Genomic DNA, 12,322 nt, shown 5'->3' on the forward strand with positions numbered 1-12,322 from the left:
GAGAAATTCCAACCTGAAGATATATCAAACTTCAGAAAAGAACTTGTAGCAAATCTTTGGGCACATGGAGAGTGGAAAATAAATTCTGGTTATGATACACTACCAGAAAATGTCGGCGATGACTATGATAGTGAAAATGAAACTTCTTGCCCAAAGGAGATATAGTGTAGTTGTAAAGAAAGTCAGTTGTAGTGGAATTGGTATAAAATTGCTGTAAAGAATCTATATGAATTCTGAAATATCCTGTAAATTGTCACAAGGCACTTTATTTTATTTGCATAGCATAATCTTTTGGTCACAGCTATGTTAATTACAGTTTCAGCAGTAATATGAAGGCATCGTGTTATTAATTTCTTTCTTTCTGTTAACTATTGATTTGTCCATTTTTTCATAGTTTTAAAGGGCCAATCTTTGATTAAATTGTCTTGAAGTTTTTAGAAATTCAAAGCCACACACATTGATTGTTGTAGTACTTCAGAATCTGTTAACTACATCCTTATTTGTTGAAAGATGAAAATAATATTCAAGACATATTTTTTTTAATGTGCTAAACTTCTGGAATATAGACAATAAACTGAGATTTCCAGAAGTTAAGGACATTTTAGAAATTTATGTCCTATATATTAGATTCATACTTCAAATGTTCAGGACGTTTCAAAAAATTATGTCCTGAAGTCTACTTGTACCAATCTCATTTTAAAAATAAGATGTAGCAAGCTGTGTTTAGCAAGCTACAGATGTCAAATTTTATAACTACTGATTTGTCCATTTTCAATTGCCAGTTTTTTATTAAATCTGTAGAGATATAGCAAAAGATACATTGATTGTTGTAGAACTTCAGGATATTATGTTCATAAACGTCCTGATTTGTTGAAGGATGAAAATAATATTCAGGACATATTTTTCTGAAATGTCCTGAACTTCTGGAAATCTAGATAATAATCTGAGATTTCTAGAAGTTAAGGACATTTTAGAAATGTATGTCCTTAATATTAGATTCATACTTAAAATTTTCAGGACTTGTAAAAGATTATGTCCTTAAGTTTTACTTGTACAAATCTGATTTTAAAAATAAAGATGTAGCAAGATGCAGGCGTCAAATTATATAAAGAAAAGGACTTTTTTGTTTACTTACGGCAAGAATAAAATCCCATAAACAATAATTGGTCCGACAAAGGTAAATTGAACTCCCAGAAAAAGAAAAAGAAACAAAGAGCACGTAAGCGCAAAGAAACTTTGAAAATTCAGGACATCTTTTATATAACCATCTGCTAATGTTTACTTGCTCAAATAAAAACAATCTAAATAAATCCAATTTATAGCAAAAACTTAAAAGAGTAGATAAACATAAGTGGATATATCTATTATTCTCTATGCTTCCTTGAAAATGGATGGACTGCGAGAGAATATATACAAGATGTTCTATTATGACCAATTCTTCTGCAACGACCACATTTGAATGTTATTTTTGATGATTCGGTAGCTGAAATATGCCTTTTCTTCTGCCTTCTACCTGGCAGGACTTTGAAATCTGGAGGTTTAATAATTTTTGACTTAACACTCTCTGGTACAATCCAAGAATCTTTATGTCCTACAGGATGTATTTGTCTTTCATATGTTTTCAGCCAAGATTTCTTTAAGTACCAGTCCGAGCAGAAATTGGACTTCTTGATGTTTCTCTTATCGATAGCTGCAATTGCATGTATACATGGTAATTCATCAAATTGAAACTGAAAACAATCACATGTTCTTTTATTTAAGTCCATCAAGAAAGTAATTCCTTGTTCCTCAACTCTAGAACACCATGAATCAACAGGGAAGACCTTCAAAGTTGAAAAACTATAAGTTAGTATATTATGTTAAATTATTATTAAAATAATAAGCTAAAGTAAGAACATAATACTTACATTTAAAGTAAAAGCTAAATCTATATTTTTCTTCAATTCCTCTTCTACCCAACAAGAAACGTCATAAAAAGTTCCTTCTGCTTCATTTCTTCTTTCATAAAACCAACGTTGTAGCTTCACTTGGATGAAATCCATCATTCTTAATATAGGCAACTCCCTTGCTTCTAATAGCACAGAATTCATTGACTCAACTATGTTTGTTGTGAGCATGTCATATATTCGTCGTGGACTACAAGAACGTGCCCACCTTTCCGGTGGTTCTTCCATCAAGTAGTCAAAAGTCTTCTTATCAACTTTTGATATATCTGACATGTATAGATCAAATTCTTTGTGCATGTATACTCTTGCAGCACTTTGGAAAAGTTTTATGACCTCACTTTTCACTTTCCTTCGCTTTAGGTTCTGCTCCAAATGATAGATACAAATCCCATGGTGGCTTTCAGGATATACCTTTGCAATGCCATGTGCAATAGATTGATGCCTATCCGATAAAAAAAATTAAATTGTCACGGCTCCCAATTGCATTGCGAAGCTCACTAAAGTACCACTCATAGGAATTGTTATTTTCAGATTCTGCAATTCCAAAGGCTAGTGGGAATATTTAGTTATTTGCATCCTTTGAAACTGAAATCATTAAAACACCACGATATTTTGACTTCAAAAAAGTTGCATCCATAGCAATCACTGGTCTACAATGATTCCAACCAGCTATTGATGATCCATATGCATAAAACATATAAAGAAACCTGAAAATACAGTTTAACAGAAGATTAAAAATACAGGACACCAAATCCTTAATATTTATACAGCACACATCAAAGTTAAGGACATATTGTCCTTAATATTTTCACTGCACACATCAAAGTTAAGGACATATTGTCCTTAACTTTTACAATGCACACATTAAAGTTAAGGACACCATGTCCTTAACATTTTCACTGCACATATCAAAGTTAAGGACACAATGTCCTTAACATTTTCAGTGCACACATCAAAGTTAAGGACAAGTTGTCCTTAACTTTTAGAATCCACACATCAGAGTTAAGGACATCATGTCCTTAACTTTTACAATGTACACATCAAAGTTAAGGACACCATGTCCTTATCATTTTCACTGCACACATCAAAGTTAAGGACACCATGTCCTTAACATTTTTACTGCACACATCAAAGTTAAGGACACCATGTCCTTAACATTTTCACTGCACACATCAAAGTTAAGGACACCATCTCGTTAACTTTTTCACTGCACACATCAAAGTTAAGGACACCATTTTCTTAACATTTTCACTGCATACATCAAAGTTAAGGACACAATGTCCTTAACTTTTTCAAAGCACACATCAAAGTTATGGACACTATGTCCTTAACTTTTACAATGCACACATCAAAGTTAAGGACACCATGTCCTTAAGTTTTTCACTATGCGCATCCAAGTTAAGGACACCATGTCCTTAACATTTTCACTGCACACATCAAAGTTAAGGACAACATCAAAGTTAACCTTTACAATGCACACATCAAAGTTAAGGACACCATGTCCTTAACTTTTACAATGCACACATCCAAGTTAAGGAGAGCTTGTCCTTAACTTTTACAATGCACATCAAAGTTAAGGACACCATGTCCTTAACCTTTTCACTGCACACATCAAAGTTAAGGACACTATGTCCTTAACTTTTACAATGCACACATCAAAGTTAAGGACACCATGTCCTTAACTTTTACAATGCACACATCCAAGTTAAGGAGAGCTTGTCCTTAACTTTTACAATGCACATCAAAGTTAAGGACACCATGTCCTTAACCTTTTCACTGCATACATCAAAGTTAAGGACACTATGTCCTTAACTTTTACAATGCACACATCAAAGTTAAGGACACCATGTCCTTAACTTTTTCACTGCACACATCCAAGTTAAGGACACCATGTCCTTAACATTTTTACTGCACACATCAAAGTTAAGGACACCATGTCCTTAACATTTTCACTACACACATCAAAGTTAAGGACACCATGTTCTTAACTTTTTGATTGCACACATCCATGTTAAGGACATCATGTCCTTAGCTTTTTCACTGCACACATCTAAGTTAAGGACACCATGTCCTTAACATTTTTATTGCACACATACAAGTTAAGGACACCATGTCCTAAAGTTTATAAAACAGACTAATAAACTCTTTTTGATTGTTTACCTGTTGTTGTCGTCTATCTTTATGTTAGTGTAAGTTCCCGGATTTTTACTTTTCATCATATACAAGTATGAAGACAATAATTCATAATTCTCTTTAGGAGTTCCTCTTATTAAAGCTGAAGCATGTTGAATAGCACGCCACGTCTTGTGATAACCAATGTCTAGTCCATGCAATTTGTGCATTTCTACCATGACAAAGGCTGGTGTAACTTCAAATCTTGGGTCTCGAAGGTTGTCGATAATATAACCACTAATCAACCTTGAAGTTGCATGCCTTTGATCAGCTTTCATAGTGTTAACTGAGCAGTCATAATTTTTCTCAATCTTTACTATCTTGAATAGTGTTGAATCTTTAATTCTGAAAGTACGCACATACCACCCACACCTATCATCATTGCATTTCAACGAATATCTTGTTGAGCTTGATCTAACAACCTTGAATTCAAAATGTCCTTTAATTGCTATATTGGAAAAACAGTTAATTATACTCTTCTTTTTTTCAAATAATGATCCCACTTTTATTTCATCCAACGAAGCATTTTCTCTTAATATCGTAGTTGGGGATTCTTTTTCTTAGCTTCATCTAGTTAGTTGAGTAAAGGTTTTTTCAGCAACTTCTTCTATTACCGATGCACTCTCTAAGACTTGAATACCCAAAGCTTGTTCGTTGTCAATCTCTATAATGCTTTGTCCTTCCACTTGAATAGAATCAAATGTTTGAAGCACCTCTTCAGTTATTGGTTGAGCTTTAACCACATCTATTTCCATTATCTGTTGGCATTTGTCTTGATTGTCTTGTTGAGTTTCTGTATTGACATGTTCAAAGGTGCTTGTAGAACCAAAAACTCTTTCCGAAATATCAACAATGAAACGATAGCCCTTGAAGAGTGAATGACTTTTTAGTAACTCTATACATGTGTGAAGATCTAAATCTTTGGATACAAGCATTCCCTTGCTTGTTCCCAGATTGATATCAAACCATATCATTGCTTCAAACTTGTCTCTATCCAATTCAATAACTTCAAAGACCTGGTTAATGAAATCTTCAAATCGAATTGCCTCAGGTACTAGAACATGCTTTGTTTGATGATCAAGATACTTATAGTCTGCAGTCCGTCTACCACTAAAAGCAACTATAATACATATTATATCCATCCTGCAAGTCAAAAAAATGGGAAATTCAGGACATATTTATACAGCAATCGTGAAGTTAAGGACAAGATGTCCTAAACTTTATCAATACAAGTTGCAAAACACAGGACACTATGTCCTTAATATTTAGAACAACAGTCATGAAGTTAAGGATATCATGTTCTAAACTTTATCAATACAAGTTGCAAATACAGGACACTATGTCCTTAATATTTACATAGTAGTCATGAAGTTAAGGACATCATGTCCTAAACTTTATTAGTATAAGTTGCAAAAACAGGATACTATGTCCTTAATTTTTACACAGTAGTCATGAAGTTAAGGACATCATGTCCTAAACTTTATCAGTACAAGTTGCAAAAATATGACACTATGTCCTTAACTTTGATGTGTGCAGTCAAAATGTTAAGGACATGATGTCCTTAACTTGGATGTGTGCATTGTAAAAGTTAAAGACAAGTTGTCCTTAACTTTGATGTGTGCAGTGTAAATGTTAAGGACAAGTTATCCTTAACTTTGATGTGTGCAGTGAAAATGTTAAGGACATGGTGTCCTTCACTTTGATGTGTGCAGTGAAAATGTTAAGGACATGGTGTCCTTAATACTTAGAACAACAGTCATGAAGTTAAGTACATCATGTCCTTAGCTTTATTAATACAATTTGCAAATACAGGACACTATGTCCTTAATATTTAGAACAATAGTAATGAAGTTAAGGATATCGTGTCCTTAACTTTATTAATACAAGTTGCAAAACACAGGACACTTTGTCCTTAATATTTTTTAAAACAACAGTCATATTAAGGACACCAAGTCCTTAACATTATGTCCTCAATATTTACAGAACAATCACAGAGTTAAGGATGCGATGTCCTTAACGTTATCAATACAGAAAAAAAAAAAAAATCAAATTCCTAGCATCTTATTCTTCAGTAACGAAATAAAAATCCACACAAACACACAAAAGCATATAGAAATATCTGAAACTTTAGAACTTACTGTAATTTTATGGTGAATTTTGGACGAGAAAGTTGAATTCTGAACTTAGACCGAAAGTTTGAAATCGGAAGAGAAGTTTCTGCAATTTTGGACGATCACAATAATTCTCTGCACGTAAGTTTGCACGTAAGTTTGAGCTGCTGCTAATCGTAAATAAGGAGCGTATGTATCAGCGAAATCCTATAAAGCAGAAGGGTATTTTCGTCCGGGCGGGTAAAAGTTTATTAAAGCAGTGGTTAAAGACTAAATACATTTAAAACAGTGGCTTAAAAGTAAATACCTCTGTTATTACTGGCTATCTGTGTACATCGCCAGTACATTCCCCCAATCCAACTCCAAGCCCAAAAAGAAATAAGTTACTTGTGTATTCATCGGTCTAATCAAAACCAAAATTCCAACCCAAATAGCTTTATGATAAATTCCTTCGTCCAAAATTCTCCCAATCTCTTCCGGTTCCTTCCCCTCCATTCCCCAGTTATTTGATTTCCCTACCTTATTTATCTTCTCTTTCTTTCTTTTTCTTCTTCTTTAATTCTTTTTCCCTGTCAAGACTCTAAACATTTCGCGATTTCTTCTTGATCCGAAGCCAAGATTATCGCTCCATTTCTTGCCAAGATTGCTGTCACACAAAATAATTTATACGCATTATTGTTCATTTAGTAAGAAAACCATGAAAGATTCAAAGCTTATTGTTTGGATGAATGTGGACAACTTATGAGCTTTCTGTGTACCACAGGGGAACACTTTCTCTTCACTATTGCTATTGATTTTGTGGACTTGTATATTAGTACTTGTTTCTGCCGTATGAAAGCCAAGGCAGAAACTTGGGGCATTACTAGTTTATAGCGAGCTAATGTTCGTTCGATATCACGGAGTACTTCTATCCGTGGTTTATCACTTGTTCCTGACTTTGGTTCTCTTATTTTTATTCTGCTCTTCTTCTTCAACTGTCGAATTGATCGAGTGCTTAAAGCATTCTGCTTTGGAAGCGCATGAGTATGCTCTCTTCTCCCTTTCGCAAATCTTGGTATTCTTTCTCAGTTTGTGTACGTGCTTGTGTTAGCGGCACTCCATTGAAATCATGCCAAGTTAATTTCCTCTCTCTTTATGTGAGTTCAATGTTTCTTTGTGGAGTAGAAAATCTGTTCCTAGAAATTAATTGTAAACCACATCTTTCAGTTGAAATAATGGGTCTATTATTTGCTATAACTTAGCAACTGCACGTAGCTATAAGATAAGAAGTGTGCAAATAACGGTTTGGATTCAAATAATGTTTGGACTCATAGAATATAGTACTATTTTTTTCTAACATATGATGCGTAAGCTCATTCTTGCTTTGTTCCGAAGATGAATTGGTTTTTTTTTGAAGGACATTTAGTGGGCGTTTGTATATAAGAATTGTAAAATTTCAAAATAGGGGAAAAATATTTTTAAAGTGAAAATGATATTTGGAATTTAGAGTTTTGTTTGGACATGAATATAATTTTGGGTTGTTTTTGAAATTTTGTGAGTGATTTGAGTGAAAATTTTGAAAAACAGCTTTTTGGAGTTTTTTAAATTTTCAAAAATTTTCAAAATGCATATTCAAGTAAAAATTAAAAATTTTATGGACAAACATTGATTTCGAAAAAAGTAAAAAAATTTTGGAAAAAAGAAAAAAATTTCTTATGCCCAAACGGTCTCTTAGAGTTTCACTACTAGAAAACTAGCAAACACGTCCACAGAATACCGACCGAAATCGGTCGGAAAATACGTAAATTGGTCGCAAAAGTCAAAGAAAATATTTCTGACAACGGAAATAGTGGTCCCACAACAAAGATATAAAAATTTCGACCGATTTCGGTTGGAAATTGGTCAATCTTTGACCAAGACCTGGTCATACTTGCATATTATCTACCAAAATAATTTTTAATTAAAAATTTTCAAATATACCCACCGAAATCGGTCGGTATATTTGAAATTATTCTTTCCCGCCCAAGGTAATTGGGTTTTTAATATAACAAAAATTATATATATATAATTTACAAACCAAAATAAGTTTTAATTAAATTTTTTCGATCGAATTCGGTCGGTATTTCAATTTTAAAATATTAATTTAATGAAAATACCTACCGAAGTCGGTCGGTTTTAGTCAACTTATATAAATAGCTTTTAAATAAATAATATTTAATAGTTAATTGATAAATATGTGTGTGTGTTCTTTAAATTACTTTTATATGGACACTATATCCTATTTGTGTATGTATATGTACATATATGTACATAATATTTAATTGATTTAATATCCTAAATTGTAATATTTAATATTTAATTAATTTTGTATTTATATACATACACACAAAACATATGTATACATATTAATGCTATATTAACATATGTTATATTAATATATGCTATATTCATATGTTGTTGTTGCTAAAACTTAAGTATTAATATAAGCTATATTAATACTTAAGTTGTAGCAACAACAACATATGTATACATATTAATGCTATATTAACATATGCTATATTAATATAAGTATACATATGTTGTTGCTAAAACTTAAGTATTAATATAGCACTACATCTTATAGAACTATACACTTTGTTTTTAAATTTGTTATAGTAAGTTTTAATCGAATATAATAGAATTTTTAATTGATCCACTGATGAAGTATCCAAGCAAAGTACTAATAAGGTGATCGAGAATAAAACATTCAAGATTATGTGTGTGTGTGTGTATGTATGTGTATAAATACAAAAATAATTAAATATTAAATAGTACCTATAATTTGGATGTTAAATCAATTAAATATTATGTACATATATGTATATATACATACACAGTAATTTAAACACACACACACACACACACACACACACACACATATATATATATATATATATATATATATATATATATATATATATTAATTAAGTATTAAATATTATTTATTTAAAAGCTATTTATATAAATTGACAAAAATCGACCGACTTCTGTCGGTATCTTCATTAAATTAATATTTTAAAATTGAAATATCGATCGAATTCGGTCGGAAATATGGGGTCAAACGGTCAAAACTCCACTTAAATATACTGACCGAAATTTTCGACCGAAGTCGGTCGGATAATTTTTAATTAGGCTGCCAGATCGGATTTCTCTTCCATTTTTCTCTTTTCTCTTTATCTCATTCTTTCTTCCACATCCGTCAACCCTTCCCAAATCCCACCTAAATCAACTCATCACTCCCTTTTCACCCAAAATCAACCCCCCCCCTTCCCCCCACACACACACACACTTCGTCTCTCCCCGTTCTCCGTTGGTCCCACCATTGCTCCTCCGCCACCACCTCCGCCCCACCACTACTCCAAAATCATACTCCTCTCCTCTCTAGTTATCTATATTTGTTAATTTTAGTTATTTAAATTCTTTCAATTATATAAACTAGGGTTTACAATTTGGGATTTTGGGATTGTTTCAATTGATTATAATTCTTTAGATTTAAGGTTTACTCTAATTTATTTTGCTTATGATATCATGTAAGGTACTTGCTTAATTAGCTAATTTTTATTTTTTTTTAATTTTATTGCTCATGATTTAGGGCTTATTAAACTATGATTTAAGGCATATTAAATTATAATTTAGGTTTTATTATTATGATTAATAGTAAGTGAGTTAGTCTAATTGAATGGGTTAACTAATTAAATATTATAAACTAGAGTTTACAATTTGGGATTATTTCAATTGATTATAATTCTTTATATTTAAGGTTTATTCTAATTGACACTATAACATTATACATATACAGCTACGAAATACGTCGTAGCCAAACATGAAAATTTTCGTGACTAAACACTTTAGCCACAATAATTTTTTCCGTAGCATTCGTAGCTAGAAGTAGCGTAACTAAAAGGTAGCTACAAACTTTAATATTTCGTGGCTAAGGATTAATACTTTTGCTACAAGAATCTTTGTGATGTAGCTATATTAATAAAATATTTTGCCACGAAGAATATATATTTATAGCTAATAATTTTATTCTTTTGCCACGATAAATCAAATTTTGTAGCTATCTTCTATACTTTAGCCACAAAGGGATATTCTGTGGCAAAAGATGTTATTTATTTAGCCACAAAATTCAAATATGTAGCTGTGCTCACATATTAGATTTGTATTATAGTATTTATATTTAGCTACCAACCCATAATTTCATAGCTATAAATCGTCAAAATATCCATGATTAGATTTTTTTTATTATGTTTTATTTGGTGACTAGATTTTTATTACATTTTATTTTTATTTATGAAAAATTAATTTATTAGAGATAATAAATGTTTCTGTCTTATGCGTTGCTATTTTTCTTTTTACCTCACTAAATATTTTAAAAAATTTCAAATATTCTATATCCATACATCTTTGATCAAACCATATAACATACAATAATAAACTTTGAATATCACTTTATTATATAAATTTGCATAAAAAAGTTTCAAAAATTAATTTTAAAATATACAATTATCTATCTAAAGTACACTCAGTTATTCAACTATAAGCTATAAAATTCTGAAAGGTTTCACATCAAAATAAAATTAAGTTCTAAGTATTAGATTTGGGGATTCAAGATGTTGAAATCAGATGATTTTCTGCAGTCAAGGATGAAGTAATTTCACTCTTTGCATCAAGACCGATCCTTGATCTTCTTGGATTCAATAGATTAAAATGCACCATGTAAATTCAAAAGAGACAAAAATTAGCACAAAGAATGAGCGAACCATTAATACAAATATGCAAGTTTGAAAATACATAAATATACCTGGAAAGAGAGTAGGCGCTTTGGTTTGCTCTGTACATGTGAAGAGAGAAAGTGTTGTTGAAGAAGGAAATGTGAAAAGGAGGAAAGGGGGAGGTGGATGGGAAGGGAACACAGGGGGAGGCGGCTGGGAAGGGGATGCACAAAGTGAGTTTGAAGGTTTTTATTAGGTTTTGGGGATTTTGGTTTGGCCCAATTGGCCTTTATGTTCCTTTTTTTTTTTGTTAATATATTATTTGCTTCTTTTATTTCTTACTTAATATAAATGCCATAAATGAGAGAAATGTAAGTACTAACAAATACAAGTTAAGTAAGAAAATTATCTAGGGAAAATGCAAAAGATTAAATACATAATTTACACTAAGTAAAATAGAAAAACCAACTTGCATAAGTAAGAAACTTATCTAGGGAAAATGCAAAAGATTAAATACATAATTTACACTAAGTAAAATAGAAAAACCAACTTGCATGAAATAAAGATACTCTATAATATATTATATTCTTTACATTTTTTTTCGTCCTATACGATATTGTTAATTTTGTTATTTACTCCTATTTGAATTATATTAACTTCTTAATTTTAGTGTTTAATTAGATTATGATAGTTATTAATTTATTAAAATAGTATTAGACCATTAAATATACAACTTTTCTATTTATCTAACTTGAGTGTAATACTGTAATTAGTGAACAATGTACATAGATACAAACATATTGTCTAAATTTGATATTGCTTATTAAAATCTAATGAAAATTAATTACATGTTTATTTAAATTGTATAGAAAATTACAAGTATAATTTGTTTAATATGAATTATGATATACTAATTAGTTTTGTTATACACTCCTATATCAACCATATTAAAATATTATTTTTTTTGAAGTGAAATTTAATAATATCGAATTATGTAAATATTATATATATCAAACAATAGTCACAAGAGAAACATCATCTTCTTCACGTATCTTTATCATATATAATTCTCAATTCTTATATTCAATGTATAATTTTTTTTATGACAATTAGAAACTTATTAAGATAGTAAATAATTATCACACACACACACACACACACACACACACACACATATATATATATATATATATATATATATATATATATATATATATATATATATATATATATATATTTAAATTCTATAAAATTAGTCATCCACACATTAATTAGCTATAATTCCACTATATTGAATAAGAATTATAATATAATTAGTTTAATTATAATACTATGATTTAGGGCATATTAAATTATGATT

The 12,322-nt window shown here is 30.7% G+C and overlaps 3 protein-coding genes across 5 annotated transcripts; all 3 read right to left on the reverse strand.

Annotated features, from left to right (window-relative positions):
• Nucleotides 1-1,340: 1,340 nt before the first annotated feature.
• LOC138908953 (uncharacterized) lies at nt 1,341-2,400 on the reverse strand. The gene is made up of 2 exons (XM_070199780.1): nt 1,908-2,400; nt 1,341-1,823 (listed from the first exon to the last, which is right to left on the reverse strand). The coding sequence occupies exons 1-2, from the start codon at nt 2,241-2,243 to the stop codon at nt 1,365-1,367; spliced, it is 795 nt and encodes a 264-aa protein (XP_070055881.1). The 5' UTR covers nt 2,244-2,400; the 3' UTR covers nt 1,341-1,364.
• A 108-nt stretch (nt 2,401-2,508) lies between these two features.
• LOC138909702 (uncharacterized) lies at nt 2,509-4,396 on the reverse strand. The gene is made up of 2 exons (XM_070200914.1): nt 4,107-4,396; nt 2,509-2,653 (listed from the first exon to the last, which is right to left on the reverse strand). The coding sequence occupies exons 1-2, from the start codon at nt 4,394-4,396 to the stop codon at nt 2,509-2,511; spliced, it is 435 nt and encodes a 144-aa protein (XP_070057015.1).
• A 107-nt stretch (nt 4,397-4,503) lies between these two features.
• On the reverse strand, nt 4,504-11,243 carry LOC108946689 (uncharacterized). Of its 3 annotated transcripts, none has more exons than XM_070199781.1 (2): nt 11,052-11,237; nt 4,504-5,261 (listed from the first exon to the last, which is right to left on the reverse strand). In XM_070199781.1, exons 1-2 carry the CDS (start codon nt 11,087-11,089, stop codon nt 4,685-4,687), a joined length of 615 nt encoding a protein of 204 aa, XP_070055882.1. In that variant the 5' UTR covers nt 11,090-11,237; the 3' UTR covers nt 4,504-4,684. The 3 variants fall into 3 exon arrangements, 1 of the variants encoding a protein (XP_070055882.1); XR_011415394.1 differs by lacking the exon at nt 4,504-5,261 and adding an exon at nt 6,291-6,875; XR_001971034.3 differs by lacking the exon at nt 4,504-5,261 and adding an exon at nt 10,674-10,934 and having other exon boundaries at nt 11,052-11,243.
• Between the last annotated feature and the right edge of the window lie 1,079 nt (nt 11,244-12,322).

Source organism: Nicotiana tomentosiformis, chromosome 4 (assembly GCF_000390325.3).
Source record: "Nicotiana tomentosiformis chromosome 4, ASM39032v3, whole genome shotgun sequence".
Lineage (NCBI taxonomy): Eukaryota > Viridiplantae > Streptophyta > Magnoliopsida > Solanales > Solanaceae > Nicotiana > Nicotiana tomentosiformis.

Excerpts from the sequence above, each read along its gene's own strand:
- LOC138908953 (XM_070199780.1), bottom strand. The coding sequence starts at position 2,243 with ATGCACAAAGAATTTGATCTATACATGTCAGATATATCAAAAGTTGAT. Across the intron at positions 1,824-1,907 it reads ATTTAGCTTTTACTTTAAAT|GTCTTCCCTGTTGATTCATG; the intron begins GTAAGTATTATG and ends TCAACTTTGAAG.
- LOC138909702 (XM_070200914.1), bottom strand. The coding sequence starts at position 4,396 with ATGAAAGCTGATCAAAGGCATGCAACTTCAAGGTTGATTAGTGGTTAT. Across the intron at positions 2,654-4,106 it reads AAGATAGACGACAACAACAG|GTTTCTTTATATGTTTTATG; the intron begins GTAAACAATCAA and ends CTGTATTTTCAG.
- LOC108946689 (XM_070199781.1), bottom strand. The coding sequence starts at position 11,089 with ATGTACAGAGCAAACCAAAGCGCCTACTCTCTTTCCAG. Across the intron at positions 5,262-11,051 it reads AGCGCCTACTCTCTTTCCAG|GATGGATATAATATGTATTA; the intron begins GTATATTTATGT and ends TTTGACTTGCAG.